The following is a 22,316-nucleotide window of genomic DNA, read 5'->3' as shown; positions in this document are numbered from 1 at the left end:
CACGGACACACAGACACAGACAACCGAACACCGGGTTAAAACATAGACTCACTTTGTTTACACAAGTGAGTCAAAAATGTGTTGGTGGTGTTGTGTGTATTAAAAAATAGGGGTAACTAATCTTGGAACAAGTTACAAGGTCAAGAAATGCTTGATCTGTTCATTTCTTAAGAACTATTCACAAAGAAATTTGACAGCAAGCAGCAATGATCATGGTGGGAATATAATATTATGTCTGGCCTGTCACCTGTGTACGAACACCTTTATATCTCATTATTTTTCAAAGAAGTTTTAACTGATTTGACATCTTGTGGACAGAAACACATATTGGATAGAACAGAATAACAAGAGACAGCAAAACAAAAAATAAAGCAGTCTCTTTCACATACACTGTCACACAATGGCAGACAATTACAAAATCATTTCTTTTCATATTTTTATTTTTCCAGAAACAATTTCCGTAACATAGAAAATAAGTGAAACCCTCACTACTTACAGCAAATTAAAAAAACAAAACAAAAACAAACAACCAACAATGAATGAATTACTAATAAAACACATTCACACACATACATACATGAAACCAAGGTTTACATTCATTGTTCAGTTTACAACAATTCTCACTTTTCTTTAAAAACAACATATACCAAATGAAGGGAAGATGGGTGATGGGACGTAAGGAGAGAAATGGGTACAACAGGCATGAACATTTTCACACAGATTCACTCTCTCACAAACACACACATTTACAACATCAAGCTGGCAATGGAGTTGAATCTGACATAACTGGAAGAGAAGTCTCTTTCAGGCAACCCTGTCCAACGCTTCCAATAGCACAATGCTGTTTCCACGCACCACCTGCACACACACACAAAAAAACTCATAAAAAAAAATTCCAGTGCATAATACCCACTCAATGACTGAAACACCATTTACCCACTTTCAAGTTTCATCCAGTAAATAGCACAATCACTCAAAATTTAGTGACATCCATTTTTCTTATTTCATAATCCAACTAATAAGAAGTATGTGGAGTTGTTTGTTATTAAAATAATAGGTTAATCAGCAGATACATTTTTGGGTAGTAGTTTTTTAATTTTTTTCTGATTATTCTTTTTTGCAAAATACTGTTTGCACCTTCAGGTTTTCCAGAACATCATTATGTCTGCAACTTGATAACATGATGAATACATGCTTCACAAGATATGTTTGCTGGATACCATTTTAAAATCAAAAGTCATGGTAGTGTGTGTCTCCATCAGAGATAAAATTATGTGGGTGCATTGTATTGTCTATAAAATTGAAGAATCTATTGTTTCATCTTGCAAAAGATCTGCTTGAATTTAATACATGTAAGTTGAATATTTTTGGACGCAAGGGTGGAAATTTTTGTGCTTGTGCAAGTAAAAAAGAAGAGAGAGAAAAAAAGAAAAAGATTTAGGCTACATTGTATCTGTAATCAGACATAATGTTATCTCATTCTTTTTGTTATTGTTTATATTTGCTGTTTCACTGTTTTAATGTCAAACCCATTGCTCTCTCTGTCTGAACAGAAGTACTGCTTTTAGACATTTAGGTTTATACACACACACGCATATATATCTGTAGTGCGTTTGAGCATTAAAATAAATAATGTAACACAATAATCACTGATTTTTTCAATTTTTATTTATTTATTATTTTTTTAAATTTTATTCCAGTCTCATTACTAGATTTTAACCAAAAAAACTTCCTATTACCCCATGATTCCTCAAAATACCATGGCAAGGGTAAAGCACTTTTTTTTTTCTAAAAAAACAAACAAAAACAAAAAACATAAAAAACAACTCCTTCGACCCTGCACCCACCTGAGAGACATGCGCCACTAATCGCCATTCTCTGCCTGATACTGATACTCTCTGCCTGAGCCCGCCTAGCAGGCCAACACAGAAACCCGTTCACTGACCTGTTTGTCAGCTCAAGTTTGTTTTGCAAGGTAAGGGAAGTAACTCAAACCTAACTCACTTCCTCACTGGCACACGAAGTTTCACTCCAAAAATTGATCAGTGTTGGTTTTTTGTTTGTTTTCCACAACAATATGGTAAAACGTCAAAGGCTCACTCTCAATGAAATTATGATGGACTCCCACAACAACACTGACTCAGATAATGACAAAAAGGTGACTTATAAATCACCCAATAATTCTTGGGAAAGTCAAGGAGATGAACGTAGCAACCAGTCTGGACAAAGTGGCAGACATTTTAATCATGAAGATAGCCCACAACCTTCAACATCAACAGGAGCTGACAATTTACTATTTCTGTTTGAAAATGGAATTCAAAGTTACAAGTAAACCATTCCATCCCATGTATTGAGACTTTGGCAACTTGTGTCAAAATATTTCAGTCACTATCGACGTTTGGTAGCTTTTGGTTGAGCGGTTGCTGTAAACTTGTGCCTGAAGTGAAGCATCCCTTCCCGTTGATGCAGCCAGACTAAAACATGCCAGCATGGGTGCAACTGCCAGAAAACAAAAAACAAACAAACAAAAAAAACCCTGAAAGGCAGGGGTCCTGGGGCCATCCAGGCCAGGTTGGGGAGGGAGGAATGTGGGCACAGCCAAATGAACCATTCAGGTCTCACTGGCCATCGATAACCTAACACTAACAGGTAGCTTTGTTTTTCTTTTTCAGAAATCCGTCTGAGGACGGAAGAGTTGCACCCATGTGCCATGCAGGGAGGGTTGCACAGACAAAAGACCTTAACCCTTTCGCTGCCAGAAAAATAAGATTTAAGGGAAATCTATTTGCCAGGGTTTTCCCACAAAAAACAGGTATAAATTTTCAACAAATTCTGTGCTCTTTGTTATTTGAGAAAGACCCATATAAGTATTATTTTCTGAAAAGTAAATGAATGAAGAATACAAAACACAATGTTTTCCCATTTTATATATTTTTAGTGACATGCTGTTATTCTGAAATCAGTGTTTTGTTTTTTGTCACATTTTCAACTTGTTCATTACTAACATTAGTTAGGTAATTTGCACTAAAATATATTTTCTGGACAAACGGAGATCTGCACACACACAAAGTCAAACCAGAACAAATACAATATTAAAAAAAAAGAAAGAAAAAAAAAAGAGAAGAGATAAGATACTCAATGCATTGTGACTTCTCCAAGTGGCAATATGGATGTGAGGCCGTGCCCCCTCAATTTCCACCCTCCTTCCCTTTATCCCTCTTACATGATCACTTTATCAAGTTCTCATCAGACCGCGTTGGCTGAGTGCCAAGAAAATCGCCCAAACTCTGTCCTGCTAATAATTCGGTTAGTTTGTGTCATCTGCTACAGCTGTGCAGCCGGCATCACTCACTGATAGTCGCATCTTGGCCACTCTCTTGATTGCTCCCTTTATTTTCTATCAAATCGTCGTATCAATGTTCATCACTGTCTTCTCCTTAGAATTTATGCTTCAATTCTTTCTGAGCATCAGTTAAAGAAAGCAATCTTGGTTGATTTAGTTCGCCACAATCACATGTCTTGAGCATGGCATCAGTCCGATATCTTGTTGAGCGAGCGAGGAAAGGAGCCAGGCAAAACACTGCTACAGTGACCCAACCAAAAAGTTCAAATAAAGGACTGCCTCATGACGTATATATGGTTTTTAGCTATGAATAGAATCTAGAAAGATTCCCCAAGCTAAAGCGACCAGCATTTTTGTCAATGAACTGAATGCAAATCAGGGAAAATTCAGAATATTTCGATGGTGAGTTATCTTGTCATTGTGGTAGCAAAGTGTACATGCTTGCGATGACAAGTTATCTCGTCATATAGGCAGCCTAGGGGTTAAAGGGCTGAAAGGGTTAAATAATACAAAATTATCCGGCACTGAACAGGTCGAAGTGGAATTTAAGGGAGACAGTGGTGGTGGTGGAAGTAAAGCAATAAAAAACCAAAACACACACACACAAAAACAACAACAACAAAAAAAAACCAACCAACAACAAAGAACACTCACCACCATGCCAATGGATCGTTTTTCTCCGGACTTGGTCTCCTCAATGCTCTCATCCACTACCAAGTTCATGAAGGGATCAAACCCCCGCAGGATTCCGGTCACTGATCGCTTTCCATTCAGCTTCACTGCAAACAAAAAACAACTTGTCAAAGCAGTTTGCATTTTATTTTTAAAACTTTGTGCATGGAGTATAACTACCACTATAACAGTATAAGCTACAGAGTTATTACACAAGGTGACAATATTAACTAATATAGTGTTTAAAAAAAGTCATTTACTTTCAAAGTTACAGTTTCAGCTCAAGGAGGCGTCACTGCGTTCGGACAAATCCATATACGCTACACCACATCTGCCAAGCAGATGCCTGACCAGCAGCGTAACCCAACACGCTTAGTCAGGCCTTGAGAAAAAAAAAAAAAGAAGTCAAAGTTACAATGATCAGGAAATGAGGCATATACCACTTTATCAAAATTCAAACACTGACAAAGGACTAAACACACACACACAAAATCTTGTATTTGACACTGGTAATCTTATTTCAGCCTTATTTTCAGAAACTACAATGCAACTCTCTATATATGCAGTACTTCCAAGAACTGAATCTATGGGGGGAAAAGCACACAAAACTTTTGAGCTTGGTTTTTAATATAATCAGGGATTGCGTTAACGCATGTTTTTCGCGTATTTGACGCATTTTGAGTTTCGCTGACGCATTTTCACAGCGCTCACGCGGAACACTTACGCAAAACAACTTTTACTCCAAGCCGTATCAATGCAACTTTAGGACTGACTTGGCAGCTAGGTTTGCGATACTGAATCAGAAGGAACAAGACAAAGTGTCTGTGCATGCGGAGCACTGCGAGATGCCTACATGACTTAACAGCTACAGCCAATTAACAGAGTATGCGCGCACACAACACTGCTTAGCTGACGAGTTTTGGAACAGAGTGGCGTCATTACAGGGCATGACCAGTTTCGAGAATGCCTGCAAAGTCGTCATCATGGATTATGACGCAACATATCCTGAGTTTGCTGTGCTGGCGAACATTGCATTGACAGTCCCTGTCAGCTCTGTTCCTTGTGAGAGAGGTTTCAGCTGGCAAAATATGATCAAAACTGCTGACCGATCAAGACTGACAGATGCGCATGTGGACACGCTGTTGCGCATTGCAATGGAAGGTCCAGCATTGAGCCAGTGCAACGAACTGATTGTCAGGGCTTGCGGTGAATTTCAGTGCGGGCGAGAGCGGCGAAAATAGGTGAGTAAACCTTTGATTTAGTGTCATAGGTCTGACGCAATTCTGACTCTAACTTACGCGTTTTTTGGCCGACTTTGCGTAAGCTGCACGCGTTTTGAAAAAGTCTAGCGCGATCCCTGTATAATACTATATTATAGAATAGTAATATATTTCAAATTGTTTATTGATATTGTAAAACTTTACTGTTAACAATGGTGTGAACAAATATTATATATCACACTGTATTCACAGAATACAAATTTTGCTATGTAAAACAAATGCTTAATTAATATGAGGTTTGAATGATTCAGCATCTACTTTTTGTTGATGACAGTATCTGTCAGATTCATAATCTGATGACAATGTGAATGATGGTGTAATCCCCAGCACATCCCACTTATTACTTAAGTTTTCTTGGATATGAGACAAACACAGACAGAGTCATATTAAAGTTTCAAGTTACACATAAAAAAAATATTTGACAAACTCACAATTTACATGCTTACTCTTTAATACTTTACTCACATGTAATTCTCTTTTCCATGTACCTGAAAAAGAAATGACATTCAGTATTAAAATAAAAATTATCTGATGAATAAAAATGCATAGGATTAGGAGAGTGAGACTATTTCTCACGTCTCTCACATTTGATGTTTACTATTACAAGTAAACATAATAACCACAAAAACAAAACAAAAAAAAACAAAACAACAACAAACAAACAAAAAAACAACACAAGCACACCTATGGGCACAGGAGGACGACAAAAAACATGTCATAACATGTGCACAATAGGAACATTTTCTGTATTCATCAAGGTAGGGTGTACTAAGTTGAGAACGGTAAATCATTTGAAGCTTGAGTATTCATTCTCTCCTGATCTAAATTCTAATCTATACTCGAAGTATATTTAACAGAACACCTGTGGTAGCACAGGCACTTGGAGGTAGGCCTGTTCTGCATTAGCATGTTTTCATTTTGGGTTGTTACTACCATTCCAGTAAATATCCACAGACATGAATGCCTTGTATTGAGACCTACATAAAACAGTCATGTCTTTCAGTTTCATTCTCTGTCAAGACTCAGAGTGTATCACTACTGTTGATGGGGTAAATGTTTCCATGTTGTGTCTGCAACTTTGTATCAGTGTATTTCATATCTCTGAGAGTGAATGAATGAATGTGCGTGTGTGTGTGTGTGTGTGTGTACGCGCGCGAACCATATCAATCACTGGGTCGTAAATTGCCATCTATCACTGTATCAGAGAAAACCACCACCATTCAATCGAATGGGCCACAGAGAGCACATGAAACAGAGCAAGAGAGATGAGGGAGAAATGGAGAGATTCAGTGACAGGTTCGGTGCCATTGTCAAGGAACGGTCGTCTCAGGGTAAAATGAAACAAAAAATGAAACCCTGAAAGCTGTATGCTATGATTTTGTAACGGCTGTATCTTGTCTTTGCAGTTTTGCTAAAATACTTAGTTCCAAATATACTGCAGAAACAATGGAGATTCGACCGGAAGTGCTTGAGCAAAGGTTTGTTTACAGCCAAATATCATTGACTATTTAGTTCAATAAAATCGTTACGCTGTTTCGGTACTAAACGTAGAAAATATATACATAGGAAAATTCACTTACTTCTTCAGCTCTGGTGGATGTGCCTTACTCATTTTGATTCAGCGGAGATGACACAGTCACCCTGTCACACTTGAATTGTATCAACGTTCGGTCGTCGCGCCTAGCCGGAAATCGCACATGCAAGATTGAAGGCCAAACACAAGTTAATATTTCGTAGAGTCATGTCATAAAAACAAGTGCTTGCACAGATTGATCTGCAGCCACGAACAACTTGACCTGGCGAAATGCCAAAAGGTCGTTCAACTCACTACTACTACTACTACTTCTACTACTAAACTATAGATAACCTGTATACTCCGCTACATGGAGTATTGAAAGAATATGCAGAAGAACTGACACCACTGCTCACGCTTTATCAGTATATCTAACAAGACCTTATCTGCGGGATGTGTCTCTAAAGTTGAAGTGGAAACATGCCAATGTGTCAGCAATCTACAAGAAAGGGGACAAGAACTGTCATATCCTACATAAACTACAGACCACTTTACCTGATCAGTCTCAGTTGTAAGATCCAGGAACACATCGTCGCCAGCAACATCATGCGGCACCTACATCATCCGGCACAACATCATAACAGATTGCCAACATGGCTTCAGGACGAGAAGAAGCTTCAAATTAAGACTCAGCTCCTGACCTTGACACACGAACCGAATCCCCTCCATTGAGCCTGATAAATGAATCCAAACAGATATGATTATTTTAGACTCTGTTCCCCAATTTAAGGCCTTTCAGTGATAATGACCCCCATGAACTGAACGGCTCCTCCATAAGGCCCATCACTATGCATTCAGAGGATCGACGTTCCAGTGGATCAAGGCCTTCCTCACCATCCGCACCCAGCAAGTCATAGCTGATGACGCAAAATCTGACCTAGCTGCTGTCAATCAGAGGAGTGCCACAGGATACTGTTCTATACACCCTCCTTTTTCTTGTATTTGTCAGCGACCTCCCAGACCAGCTCAAGTTTATGACCTTTGATTGCCATCTAAAGGGGCACACCCGGGCTAGAACATAATCGGCTACCTACCTTGAAGATGACTTCAACAAAGAACTGAGATGGAATTCCCATGTGTGCAAATTATAAAAAGAAGGCCAACAATATGCTAGGATTCCTCTGACGAAATCTTCGGATTACAAACAAAGAAACGAAAACAAACGCCTACTACAACCTAGTGCTTCCCCACCTTAAGTACTGCTGCACAGTCTGGAATCCTCACACCAAGGATATGACCAAGAAGTTAGGGACCATTCAGAGAAGAGCAGCGAGCTACGTCACCGATTGCTACGACACCAGCAATAGCGTCCCAGCTATTCCCAAGGAGTACTTCGCTAGCCAGGGAGGTCCTGCCCACACACTGTGAAATAAAGGTCCGTGGTCTACCTCTCACTCTCACTCTCCACCTCTCTCTCTCTCTGTATTAATTAATTTTCTTTTTTTAAGCGCTGTGCGTACCTGAGTCACTTGAAAGTCTAAACAAGACGGCAGACTGAAGACAACCACCCTACCTCTCTCCCTTTAAAAAAAAAAAAAAAAAAAAAATCAAATTTGGCATTAAAGAACGCGTAAACTAGTGCCTCAGGTGATTGTGACAACAGATATAGTACTTTAGATGAGAATGTATGGTACTTTTATTTTGGTTGTTGCTCACCTGCACTCTCAGTGGTATATTGATATTGCACTAAAAACCCCGAACACAATATCACATCAAAGCTCGTTCCGTTGCAGTCCGAGCATAAACTGTCCTCAATAAAATAGGTAGCAATGAGGCCACCCCCACATCACTCAGACCTTTACTAAACGACTGCTGTGTCACATCTGAGTGCATAGTGCATTGTAAGTGCCCGCTCTATTTTCATCATAAGCCGGACACTATCCCGCCCAACTTGACTAAAAAAAAAGAAGCTGATTACAATGTTTCTTTGTGGTGAGAATTAAATCGTAAGCATACAATACTGAATCACTCACCAGAACAAGTCATCACTCATACGAAAAGCAGGATTGCAATTGCTTAGTTACAGAAGCAAACTTGTTTTGTGTTCCCAGCTCTCTCTCTCTCTCTCTCTCTCTCTCTCTCTCTCTCTCTCTCTCTCTCAATTTCTGGGGATTGGGGTGGGGGTAAAATTAGGCTATATTTCAGGCCAGTTCTTGTGTCATTTTCGTGCTGAAAAAGATATAAATATGCAATTATTAAAACGATTATTTTTTTGTTTGCTTGGAATGATGACAATTAACGGATGAGACGTTCTTGCAGTTCTTGCTATTTTGTTATTTTATCTTATCATTGTTATCATTTTCTTTATCTTGTTGTTGTTGTTGTTGTTGTTGTTGTTGTTAGTAGTAGTAGTAGTAGTAGTAGTAGTAGTAGTAGTAGTAGTAGTAGTAGTAGTATAGGGACTGGCAAGTCATCTGCCTAGACCTTTCGGCCTTCTTATGTCCCCATCGAATCTTCATCTTCACTTTTTCCATTCTATCTTATTTATTTTCTTCCTTTGTTTGTTGTCATTGGGCCGGGTACGCAAGTACACTTCTGCAAGGAAAATTTTCATTCTTCATTATAATTTTTTTTCTTTTAAGATGGTGTTGGTGTCAGGGAGATTTTTGAACGTGTTAGTACTTTGTGCAAGTTTAACTTCGGTTGGTAGTGCATTCCATGTTTGTGCAATTCGGTTAGCAATTACTTTTTTTCTAACGTTGGTGTTGCAGTGTTCTAAACGAATTTTCTTTACTGAGTTCCTTGTACTATCATAATCCAACATTCTAAAGATATGTCTTACATTTACATCATTTATATTATTTAATACCTTAAAAGTTTCAATCAAATCTCCTCTTAATCTTCTACCTTTTAGTGAGTGTAAATTTAGATATGTAAGTCTTTGTTGGTAACTCATATTCTTGCATTCTTTTAATAATTTCGTTCCACCATTTGGACCCTTTCTATTGCTATAGATTGTCTCTTAAGGTATGGGTGCCACACAATATTACCATATTCTAGATGTGATCTAACTAATGCTTTATATAGATTGAGAAATATATCTTTATCTAAGTAATTGAAGGTTCTCTTAATTACACCAGTCATTTGATTGGCTTTATTTATAATATAATCAATATGTGTATCAAAGGATAGTTTATTGTTAAACATTATTTCTAGGTCTTTCTCACTTTGGCATTTCTCAATATTCTATGTCGTGTTTTCTATTTTCATATGGTAATTGTTATTTGAATTTTTTCCCCAATGTTCATTACTTTACACTTTGAAACAAAGTTATTGTTGCTGTTGAATTTTATTTTGCGATGGACAGTGCAGTGCACAACTTGTTGACACGTTTTCGACAAAACTCAAGAAATCTTCAAGTTACGGCTGGAATCCTCGGGAATTCTTGTTTTGACTAGAATTTTTTTTTTCATATCAAATTTAGCGTTTCTGATTTTTCTTTACAGGTGTATGGCCTAGAGATCCCGTCAGCATAAGTTATCTCCCTTAAACTCGCAAAAAATATGAAATGTTGAAAATTGAAGTTTTTTGATTTAGAATTTTGTCTTCAAAGATAAAAGTTAACATTTATTCAATAGTGAAGATGACAATGACAATGCATATCAAAAGCAGTAATAAGGCTTGACATATAAGGTGACGTCACAGCACCAAGCTGATCTGCCAAACGCCATCTTTTCTTTGTCACCAAACGAACTTTTGACACAGCTTCTGAGTTTGTGTGGAAAGTAAGAGTTTCGTACATATTTAATCGTAACTATTCGTCCCCTGCAGTCTGTTTAATCAAAGAATATGACCATCTTAAATTGTAATTATTATGAGACATTGAGATAGTTTTCACCCAATGATTTCTTGAAGATCGGAAATCTCTGCCGCTGGTTGGTCGTCTCGTTCTGCAGATTCTGTTGGTTCAAATCACAAGCGTAGAAGTGAAGATCGACTTCATTGGTCATCTAAAAAGCGATGACTTCTGTCTCCACGTGCATTCAGTTGATTTTGCTGAATGTTTTGCAGACACAAACTCAGTGACATTCGTTATTCTCCCAACTTAAGTTAATTAAGTTAGCTGTGCTTGGATATCAGTGAGTGTGCTTGCAACAACGGCCGAGCAATGATGAACAGATTAAACAATTATTACATTTTAGTATTTCTCTGCACCAGAAATTGCTATAGAAGTGAAAAATCTTTCTATGACGGCTGACAGAATGAAAGTCATTGTGCTATTCATTTATCATTGACCCTTTTGTACAGAATATAATACCTAAAGCTGACCAGCATAAGGATTAGACCAATAAATTAAATGTGTGCAAGGTTTTTATTAGATGCCTTAGAGTATTTTATTATGTATAGTGTGACTTAAAAGGTGATGATAATTACATCTATTCACAGTTAAAAACCAAAGACAGTCTTTAACCTGTTGACTGATCACCCCCACATCCCTCCCACCCCCCTCAAACTCATCTGTATCCCCCCTACTTAAGTACCTTCCTCAAAGCTCTTTTTCAGTCTCATTGACTTGATTTTTCCACACACATGTGCAGGAAACATGCGTACATACCACTAGTGCAGTAAGTTTTCTTTCTTGTACTATGACCTTCTCTGTCCTTCCATTATTTGTACACTTTTTCTTACATTGTGGATCCATATTCACTACAGAGTAATTTTAGCAGTACTTCCCCATCTGTCCATAGTAGGTCTTTTTGGAAGACAAACTCTAGGAATTATATGCTGGCAGTTGTGCACTGGCAAGAAACATGTTGATGTTGCTCCTCACAGTGCCGATAATGGAGCAAAAGCAGCATGAACTAATAGACCCATTTCATATTAATTATTATCATGATTATGTCTAAATTTTGATGCTCTTGTATCAACTGAAATACAGTATACATTGACCCCCCCCCCTCTCTCTCTCTCTGTGTGTGTGTGTGTGTGTGTGTGTGTGTGTGTGTGTGTGTGTGTGTGTGTGTGAACATGTATGAATAAGTATATTTGAAAGACATGAAACTCTGGAGTCAGTGATGATAAGAAAATTTTACGAAGTTACATTGTTTTTTTAAAGCTGCTCCCAGGTGATATAGAACATATTTATCATGTATGAAAAGAAAAAAAAAAATTGATATGTCCTGTGACCATATTCATCACATATTTGTGGTTCATTTTCAACATGCCAGTGGTACAAGGCATAGCCCGAGCTAGACAGTAGCAGAATATATGTATGTTATATACATATATTTACCATTTTGTTCAAAGTGGTCTCAGACTTATCATGTTTTATCTTATGCTTTAATCATTTGACTTTGGGATGATGTTTCACTTCATTATCAAACATGTATGACTGGTTAAGGCCACATCTGTCACATTCAGTTTTGACAGCTGGAAAATCGAACAAACATATGAACTGTGTTACTCATGATAGTATAAAGCAGTATAAAATGTAAAGTTTCTGGCTGACTTATCAGAATTTTTTGTTTTCATTATTATTATCATTCTTTTTTATTGATAATTTTTTCCTTAAGAAAAGAACTCTTTTTTTTTTTTAGCACCAAAGTTTCACCTTCAGTGAGGCATCCAAGCATACTGATCCATTAAAGCTATATCACATCCGTGTAAAAACAAAACAACAACAACAAAAACCAAAAAAACCAAACAGTGCTAGCAAAGAAAAGTCATTTCTTGCCACAATGTTTTTCAGGAATGGCAGAAGGGGAACAGATAACGGTGTACGATGCGGAGACTCAGCAGCCCCTGACTGTGACAGTCAATGCAGCAGCGACAGACGATGGGACAGCTGTGCAGAGCATCCAGTACCTCACTCAGGATGGGCAGATGGCACAGCTACAGCCGGATATTGTACAGGTAGAACCTGTTAGTATTCATGACTTTTCTCTCTTGTGTCTCACTGCATGTTCTGTGGTTGTACAGGTAGAACATGTTAGTATTCATGACTTTTCTTGTGTCTCACTGCATGTTCTGTCAGTGTACAGGTAAAACATGTTAGTATTCATGACTTTTCTTGTGTCTCACTGCATGTTCTGTCAGTGTACAGGTAGAACCTGTTAGTATTCATGACTTTTCTTGTGTCTCACTGCATGTTCTGTTGGTGTACAGGTAAAACATGTTAGTATTCATGACTTTTCTTTCTTCTTGTGCCTCACTTCATGCTCTGTCGGTGTACTGTTTGAATTTATGCATCACATGTCAGATTGCTTCTCTTTCCGTTATGAAAGAATAGCCTGGATAGTAGGTGCAAAAAACAAAGATAACCCAACTTCAGTGGTCTGTATATTCTAAGAATGCAAATTGGATGGTTCTGTAGGGGTACTTCTGCTACTTGTGGGTTGATCTGCTATGTAATAATTATGAATACCAACCTCCAGTATTAAAGTTACCTTGGTTAATGTTTGATAAAATGACATTTTCTTCTGGAGATTTTTTTTCTGCTTATATTACTGATTGAAAAAAGAAAAGAAAAAAGACTGACTTTTTGTTGCCATACCTGCATTCAGAAGATATACTTCTTTCTACGAACCCAGCAATGGCTTCTGTTTTTTTTTGTTTTTTTTATTTTTTTTTTTTACTAAACTTGCATTTCCCTGAAAACAAAGTTTAGTTGCCTTAATAGCTGGGGAAAAAATGGTCATACATATAAAAGCCCACTTGCACATGCATGTAAAAACATGGAGGCTGCACCCATGGATGCAGAAAGAAAGAATTCTTATCCTCATCAGTATCCATGATTAGAAAATGCTCCAATACATCTTCTTGTTTCAGAAGTGGCTGCTAAGTTTGATTTTGAAGCCACGTGTTATTCCAGAAAGCAGTTCCAATATCAAGACTGCATACCTTGGTTTTGAGCTTGTATGCACACCAGACAGCAGTTTCAATGCGAGGACTGTGTAACCTTGATTCTAAAGCCATTTGGATTCGAGGCAGCATTTCAAATGTGAGAACTATAGCTTGAATTTGAAGCCATAGAGATTTCAAACAGAATTAAAAAGAAAAAAAGGACTATATTGAATTTGAAACTAAAATGGATTCCAGGGCAGTATTTTGAAATGTGAGGACTAATTACGGCTTTTCATTATACACATACTACACCATGACCCAGCAGTACAAGACTCCGGCCCCTTTATTGCATGCAGGCAGGCACTTCAGGAGGGACGACAGTGATGACCAACCCAGGTTCTGTGCCCATCGTGGTAGGGGGCAGCATGGGTAGCCTCACCCAGCAGCAGCCGGCCTCCATTCTGCAGGCGCAGGCAGGCACCCAAAACGCGGTCAGCAACACCAGCAACACCAGCGGCTCCACTATCAACACCTCCAGCCTGCCCCAGATGCTCTTCCTCAACCAGGTCACCATCAACGGCCAGACGTCCTTCGTGCTGGTCGATGCCAACAACAAGCCTGTGCAGCTTCCTCAAGGTTGGTGTCTGGTGGTGACCTTTGAATCCTCAATACTGGCCTTCTGTGTAGCTTTTATTTTCATTCTGTTTGTTCTAATTTTTGTACTTGTTTACTTGGGTTTTTTTTTTGTTTTTGGGTTTTTTTTCAAGTGCAAGAACAGAGACATGATTCTTTCTGTCACTGTCTCTCTTTTGATAGGGCGGGCACACACACACATACGTACCTACATGCGCACAACACAAGCCCATATACATACACGCTTGCATGCCCACATATACTGTGAACATACGCATACAAGCATGCACTCACACATACTTGAACATGCACGCACACACACACATACACTCACACACGCACACACACACATACACACACACTCGTGCATGCACAAGCACACCCTCACACACACACACACCTACACTCTCACACACACACACACATTTAGACACACACACATGAACAGCTGAAGAGTTAAAGCTGTTGTTAGCAGAAAGTGAGCACAGCTGATGCAGAAAGTGAGCAATAGTTTTTGACATGTGCCTTTTTATCATTGTATTAAACAAAAAGTGGTGAAAAAAGTGGGGGATGGAGGCCCCACAAAGAAAAAAAAAAAAGAAATAAAAGAAAGTGGGAAAAATAGGAGGATGGAGGACCCCCCTCCCCGACACCCCCCACAAAATCTTTGGTGGGTGAAGGGCTGAAGAGATTGATTGTTTTGTGATGAACCCAACATTGCTTGTGGACTGTAATATATGAACTAGTTTCATGAGGAACCCAAGCATTGCATGTGGACAGCAGTATATGAACTATCACTGGTATCAGTCATTGTCCAGTTTACAGGGAAGAAAAACAATAACCCAAGTACTTGAAAGGCTTGTTGATATGTCTGTCATTAGTTTTATAGATTTGGTGAAGACTGTTCTAACTGAGGATGTGTTAGCAGTCATAATTTTTATAGATTTGATGAAGACTGTTCTAATTGAGGATGTATTACTACTACTAGTACTGGTACTACTACTATTATTATCATCATTACTATTATTGTTAATTTTTTTTTTATAAATTTTTTTACAAGGTATTCAAGTCATCAATTTACCAACACAGAACACAAGTCCTCTGCCTGTGGTAAGTGAAATGTTTTGTTCACTGTGTGGCTCACAGTGCTTGGGTACTGAACAAATGAATGTGTCATGAAATATCTGGTTGTTACAAATAATCAAATTTTTATTTCTTCAGTTTGTCAGTGTCAAAATAGAAGTGAATAAACACATGGAGTTATTTCATTATTTGGGCACGCTGATGCATCTTCGCATGATTGTATCTTGAAGGGATATGGTATTGAGCTTCAGTATAATTTGGCAGTAGTTGTACAGTGTATTGACAGAACAGAAGACAGAACAGAATGCAGCTGAAGTTAATGATTTTCCTCTTTCGTTTTATTTGTGATAAGCAGAGACAAAATGAGTTGTTGAAGCAACCTGTTTGATTGTGTGTGTTTGTGTGCAAAGATAAACTTTCGCAGTGGCTTGTGCTTGGCAAAAGTGCACAACTGTCAGAATAACCAAGCTTGACAAGATGATAAATGTTGATAAGATCTTTCCAGACGTGCACTTTTAATATGAGATATCGCTTAGATTTGTAAAGGCTTAGATTTTTGGTAAAGTGAATAGCAATATTTGTGATATTAGAACCGCCCCCACCTGACTCACCTGAAATACTTATTATTTATAATGACTATAATATCATACAGTGATAGATTATTATAAAGTGTGTGTGTGTTGCGTGTGTGTGTATGTGTTCGTGTGTGTTGCGTGTGTGTGCATGTGTGTGTGTGTGTGTGTGTTGCGTGTGTGTGTATGTGTGCGTGTGTGTTGCGTGTGTGTGCATGTGCATATGTTTGTGTATGTGTGTGTGTGTGTTTTAAGAAAACTTTCAAAACTACCTTATAAATGATGAACAATGTTTTATTTCCTTTGACTCAGTTTAGGTATTTTTTAGGACAATAACAAGCAAATGGTCACCATTTTAGAAAAAAACACTTTGATCTAAAATAAAATGAAAGTTAAGAACAAACAAACATAAATGTAACATTATGACATCTCACATTATAATGTGAACGCATCAAATAATGATCACATCCTGTATGCAACATTGATGCAGTTTGCCAGATACAGATGAGCAGAATGTTTTTCAAATACAAGACTAACACGGTGTGGGAGGGAATTAGGCAATATTCTTTCACTTTACTTCCATTGATTTTAACTTTGATGGAGAAGAAGGAGAAGACAAACATGTATTATTATTATCATTATTATTATCGTTGTTATCATATATTTTTTAAAAAGTTTTATTTTATTAGTATCATTATTGATTTTTAATTATCACTGCGCTGTTGATGCCGGAAATCACTGTTGAAGTCATTTTATGTTCAGATTGCTTTCTCCAGTGAATGTTTATTTATTTATTATTTTTTTCTTTTCTTTTCTGCTTTTTTCTTTCTTTTCTTTTCTGCTTTTTTTGGGGGGGTTTTGTGGGGCCTCCAACCTCCTCTTTTTTTTTCTTTTCTTTTTTCTCTCTCAATAAACTATGAAACACAGTCTTCACTCACACACAGAACTGATAGCTTTCATTCATTTTTATCTATTGTCTGGCGCAGCAATTGCCCCAGGGTGTCTTGCGGCATGCGATCAAGGAATGTTTGATGGCTGTATTCATTTGTCTGGGTTTATTGTTGCTCTAGTGTGTTACTGCATGCATTCTTATCATGTCTAACAGGTGGTAATTTCTGTCTGGGTTTATAATTGCTGTAGTGTGAGTTCCAGTGAATGTTTGTTTCAGCCTGGGTCAGACACTGGAGATGAACCTCTTTACGTCAACGCCAAACAGTACCATCGAATCCTGAAACGTCGGCAAGCCCGAGCCAAACTAGAAGCTGCAGGAAGGATTCCCAAGGAGAGACAGGTGGGTGACATGGAGATGGGTGTTTGACATTACCACAAAAGCACAGCAGCAATGACTGAGGGCAGTTGGGCAGTTGCAAGTGTGATAGAATAACAAGGACCATAACTATGAACTTGTGTGATGAAGACAATATAATAATAATATAATAATAATAATAATATAATGATAATGATGATAATAATAATAATAATAATAATAATGATAACTATGAACTTGTATGATGAAGGCAATAATAACAATAATGATAATAATCATGATATAATTGACACGCCTCAAAGTATCCTTTTCAGAACAAATTTTTCTTCATCTTTGGTCGTTCAGCAAGTGATCATGTCTCCTGCATGCATGTCCAGTGCTTGACTGTCCAACATTGGGAAACAGCAGTACTTGTAGTTTGCAATTTTCTCTGCATTTTTAACAGGTCTGCACTTGACTACCTTTATTCAGCCTTATTTCTAGAAGACAGTTTGCTTAAACCAATATTTGACTGTTTCAGAAATACCTGTACGAGTCGAGGCACCAGCACGCACTGAACAGAACGCGAGGCAGTGGGGGCATCTTTGTGGGAAACACTGGCGACATCAAAATGGAGCAGAAAGTCAGTCTTGATGGTCAGACACTGGCAGAGCTCAACTCATAGGACAAGAGATGCTGCTGCTGTTGTCATTGACTGTGTGTTGTTTGACATGGATATTGTTTCCAAACTGAAGACTGTATGTGATAAACAAACTGACTGGCGCTTAGGGGGTTGAGGTTGCTAGGGGAGGGGCAGGTGGGGAAGGAGAAAACATTGAAGGTGCTAACCTGTGTGTGTGTGTGTGTGAGTGTGAGTGTGTGTGTGTGTGTGTGTGTGTGTGTTTGGAGATTGATTGATTAAGCTGTAAGTGGCGTACGTGTGTGTGTGTGTGTGTGTGTGTGTGTGTGTGTGTATTTGTGTTTAGAGCTGGTATGACATAAAGACATCTTTTTTTTAGCCTTGGAGTTTTTAAAATTTTTATTTCAGTAACTTTTGTGTGAGTGAGTATCGAGTGTGTGTGCATTATGTTGTTGAACACATTTGTTTTTGTATTTTTTGAAGCAGAAGTGTTCATGCTGCTGTATGGTTCCTGTCAAACAAAGGATTCTTTCACCAGTTATTTTGTCAAATACGTACCGTCATTTTGCTTCATTAGTTTTTATTTGTTTCAGATTTTTTGAAGTTCTTGTTATGTATGTTTTGATGACGTTATCACAGCTTGTTTGTGAGTGCACATTACATTTTCCCTGTTTATCCATGGTGTTCAAAACACAATAATACATTACTGTCAAGTGTGATTAACCCTTTCACTGCCAGGAAAATAAGATTTAAGTGAAATCTATTTGCCAGTGTTTTTGTTCACAAAAAACAGGTATACATTTTCAAAAAATTCTGTGCTCTTTGTTATTGGAGAAAGACCCATAAAAGTATATATTTTCTGAAAGGGAAATGAATAAAGAATACAAAACACATGATATTTTCCCATTTTATATATTTTTAGTGACATGCTGTTGTTTTAAAATCAGTGTTTTGTTTTTTGTCACATTTTCAACTTGTTCATTACAAACATTAGTCAGGTAATTTGCACTAAAATATCATATTTTCTGGACAAATGGATATCTGCACACACAAAATCATACCAGAACAACCACAATATAAAAAACTGAAAAAGAAATAGATACATAATGCATTGTGACTTTTGCAAGTGATAATATGGATGTGAGGCCACGCCCCCTCAGTCTCCACCCCCCCTCCTCTTCACCCCTCTCACACGGTCACTTTATCCAGTTCTCATCAGACCGCGTTGGCGGAGTGCCAAGAAAATAGCCCACACTGTGTCCTGCTAAAAATTCGGTGACTTCTGTCGTCTGCTAGAGCTGAACAGCCGGCATCACTCACTGATAGTCGTATCTTGGCCACTCTCTTGATTGCTCCCTTTATTTTCTATCAAATCATCCTATAAATGTTCACCACTGTCTTCTCCTTCGAATTTATGCTTCAATTCTTTCTGAGCATCAGCGAAAGAAAGTAATCTTGGTTGATTTAGTTCACCACAATCGCATGTCTTGAGCACGGAGTCAGTCCGACATTTTGTTGAGCGAGCGAGGAGAGGAGCCAGGCAAAGACTGCGGCCAGTAACCCAACCAGAACGTTCAAATAAAGGACTGCCTTATGACGCAGATGGTGTTTGTAGCTATGAATAGAATCTAGAAAGATTCCCCAAGCTAAAGCTACCAGCATTTTTGTAAACGAACTGAATGCAAAGCTGGGAAAAGTCAGAATATTTCGATGACGAGTTATCTCGTCATTGTGGCAGCGAAGCGTACATGCTTTCCATGACGAGTTATCTCGTCATATAGGCAGCCTAGGGGTTAAAAAACATTGAAAGCAGTTTTATTTTTTGATAACCGGAGATGGCTTGAGATTTGAGTGTTGTTTATTCTGAGTTTGAGCCTTTTTTAATTTTTCTGAATTGTTGATTCACTTTGTTTAGATGGGGTCACTCTGGTGATTCAGTTCTGAAGTCTGATTCAGAATGATAACTGAGAATGACTCGCAAGTGGTTTTGTTGTTTGATAACTAATAGCATTTTTTAAAGTTCAAATGGTTTTAGTTTGGAAGAATGTCATTTTTATTTGAAAACTACTACTATTTTATATTTAAGTTTTCAGTTTGAAAGTATACCATTGTGCTCATTTGGAATGCAAAACAGTTTTGTTTGTAAAGTTCTGGGTTATTAGGTTGTGCTTATCTGAATCAAAATCAGTTTGATTGTAATTCACAACTTTGGAAATATTTCATATTAGTGACAAGGAGTATTTATGCTGTGTGTGTGTGTGTGTGTGTGTGTGTGTGTGTGTGTTGGAGGTGGGGATGGGGGTGGATTTGGATTGAAAGAGAAATTAAACTGATTGACATCACTCCAGTCACCTGTGTTGTGAAGAATCAAACGAGAAAGCAGGCAAAGAGCCAAGTCATACTGTTTTAGCATTAACCCTGGCTGTACTCCCAGGCCTTAAGAAAAAAAAAAAGAATGAAAAAAGAGTAATGATCGCATGTTGTGATGACATGTGTGGACACAAAAATAGACACTACTCCCTCAAATATTAAACAAGATCTACAAAATGCACTACAGACTGAAAAAAAAAAGAGAAAGAATCAGTTGATTTCCTTATTGGTGGAAAAAAAAAAGTAATTTGTTTTTATCAGGAGAAAAAAGGTCATTTGAAGTCATCGCTGTGATTACTGTTTTCCTTGATAGTATAGCTTGTGGAAATTAATGTGTGGAAAGCAGAACAATATAAAACACACACTTTTTCACAGTTGTTTCATTTAATTTGTATACTTCTCATTACTTTAGCTGAGGATAGTCAAAGAGGAGGTTTTCTTTTACTGTCTAGGAGGGGTTATCCCTGCAAGGCTGTGTGGCAGGAAGGCAGTGACTTATAAAAGAAGGGTTTGTCCTTGTATGGTCAGAATGCATCCATTGGCCGTACTGCAGTTGTTAAATATGTAACTATATAGATGTATCTAAAGGTCACATTTTTATACCTAGTCTTGCATAATCACTGCATTAGTACATAGTCATTACACCTGACAGTTTCCTGTCTGTTGGTCATACACTGGAGTCGGATCATAATTAAAGGAAATTATCCATTCTCTTGACATCTTAGAGAGCATGCTGCACCATTTATGGTTGTTTCCCATGAACTGTGCAGAGGGATGAAGCTATTCTTTGTTCATGGGCTGTGACTCCCACATTCATTCACATTTACAGGTGGATTAATCATCTCATTTGTTCTATTTTGTTTCTATGTGCGCCTGTGTTTGCAACTGGCATGTACATAACACAGCCGTGCACACACTTAAACACACACACTTCTCTTCAGCCCCCAACCCTCCTCTGCTCCCTCCCACACACACAAGCTTGCATACCTCCCCACAAACACACTACACACTCACATGCATACAGAAGTACTTCCTGCCCTCTGGCCCCTCCCCTTTTCCAATCGATAAAATCATAATGACTACAGGAATGTTCTATGCAATTGTACACAATCATGGTCTTTCTGAAAGATGTGCTCACTGTTAAGTATGTTGTAGAGCTTATCTGACTGTTAAAATATGTCATAAATAAATCACAGTGCTAAAAAAAAGAAATGCCATTGATAATTAAACAAATTGAGATCACATTTGTGTAAACATCTTTTTTGTTCAAAAACTCAATGTAACTGGATGTGCCTTGACACCTGATTTTCATTGCGGTTTCTTTGTGCATCATTTTGTTGTTTCCAGTTGAAAGAGTTGTGAAGAGTTATATGTACAGTGATTTCTCACTACCTTCTGTACAGATTTCAGTGCAGTTTAAAATTCAGTGTGCTCCTAATTTGAAAGTCTGTCGGAGAAAGTTTTGTCATATTGACAGCGATGTTGTTTCATAGTGGAGGATCAAGGAAACATTTGTCATTGTGACTACATGAAAGTAGTCTCCTTTGAGCAGCGGGACTGATCTCATTTGTGACTTGTACAGTTTCAGTTTCAAGGAGATATCAAAGTGTGTGGACTAATCCATATAAGCTACACCATCACTGCTAAAAACAAAACAAAAACTAAACAAAGAAACAAACAAAAAAACAACAACAAAAACCCAACAAAAACAAAAACAAAGTTAGACAAGGTATGTGAATAGCTGAATTGTCCGTGAAAATGGCCCTTCTGACTAATCTTTTTTCTCAGAGCCAATGAAAACTTTGGGCATGTTTTCTACCAAGTATTTAAAAAAAGAAAAAAAAAAGCTTTTACCACGACTGGTCTCCAAGCTCCCACCCCCCACTTGTATGAGTGACCTTAGTGGTGGTCAAGGTCACTTCAAGGTCATTTGGGCCTTGATCTGTGGGTACAGCATTTTCAGACAGGTTTTTTTTTGTTTTTTTTTTCAACATTGGATGGGGAATATCAGAACAGTTTTGGAAATAATCTGTTGTTTCGACCTTGGCCATTATTTTATTTTATTTTCAGTTTACTTGACTGCATAGAATATGCGACAAATATGTATGATTCCCAGCGTTG

The 22,316-nt window shown here is 37.9% G+C and overlaps 2 protein-coding genes across 4 annotated transcripts; one reads left to right on the top strand and one right to left on the bottom strand.

Moving 5' to 3' along the window:
* Nucleotides 1-422: 422 nt before the first annotated feature.
* On the bottom strand, nt 423-7,011 carry LOC143294253 (putative small nuclear ribonucleoprotein G). Its single transcript, XM_076605691.1, has 4 exons — nt 6,876-7,011; nt 5,761-5,783; nt 3,998-4,122; nt 423-858 (listed from the first exon to the last, which is right to left on the bottom strand). Exons 1-4 carry the CDS (start codon nt 6,905-6,907, stop codon nt 805-807), a joined length of 234 nt encoding a protein of 77 aa, XP_076461806.1. The 5' UTR covers nt 6,908-7,011; the 3' UTR covers nt 423-804.
* Nucleotides 7,012-10,491: 3,480 nt separating this feature from the next.
* LOC143293566 (uncharacterized) lies at nt 10,492-21,914 on the top strand. Of its 3 annotated transcripts, XM_076604543.1 has the most exons (7): nt 10,833-10,947; nt 11,407-11,433; nt 12,558-12,730; nt 14,008-14,287; nt 15,345-15,394; nt 17,108-17,230; nt 17,727-21,914. In XM_076604543.1, exons 3-7 carry the CDS (start codon nt 12,560-12,562, stop codon nt 17,868-17,870), a joined length of 768 nt encoding a protein of 255 aa, XP_076460658.1. In that variant the 5' UTR covers nt 10,833-10,947; nt 11,407-11,433; nt 12,558-12,559; the 3' UTR covers nt 17,871-21,914. The 3 variants fall into 3 exon arrangements, with proteins under 3 accessions (XP_076460659.1, XP_076460657.1, XP_076460658.1); XM_076604544.1 differs by lacking the exons at nt 10,833-10,947; nt 11,407-11,433 and adding an exon at nt 10,492-10,593 and having other exon boundaries at nt 12,558-12,721; XM_076604542.1 differs by lacking the exons at nt 10,833-10,947; nt 11,407-11,433 and adding an exon at nt 10,492-10,593.
* The last annotated feature ends 402 nt before the right edge of the window (nt 21,915-22,316 follow it).

Source organism: Babylonia areolata, chromosome 19 (assembly GCF_041734735.1).
Source record: "Babylonia areolata isolate BAREFJ2019XMU chromosome 19, ASM4173473v1, whole genome shotgun sequence".
Lineage (NCBI taxonomy): Eukaryota > Metazoa > Mollusca > Gastropoda > Neogastropoda > Buccinidae > Babylonia > Babylonia areolata.
This window is presented reverse-complemented; position numbering and strand designations above follow the sequence as displayed.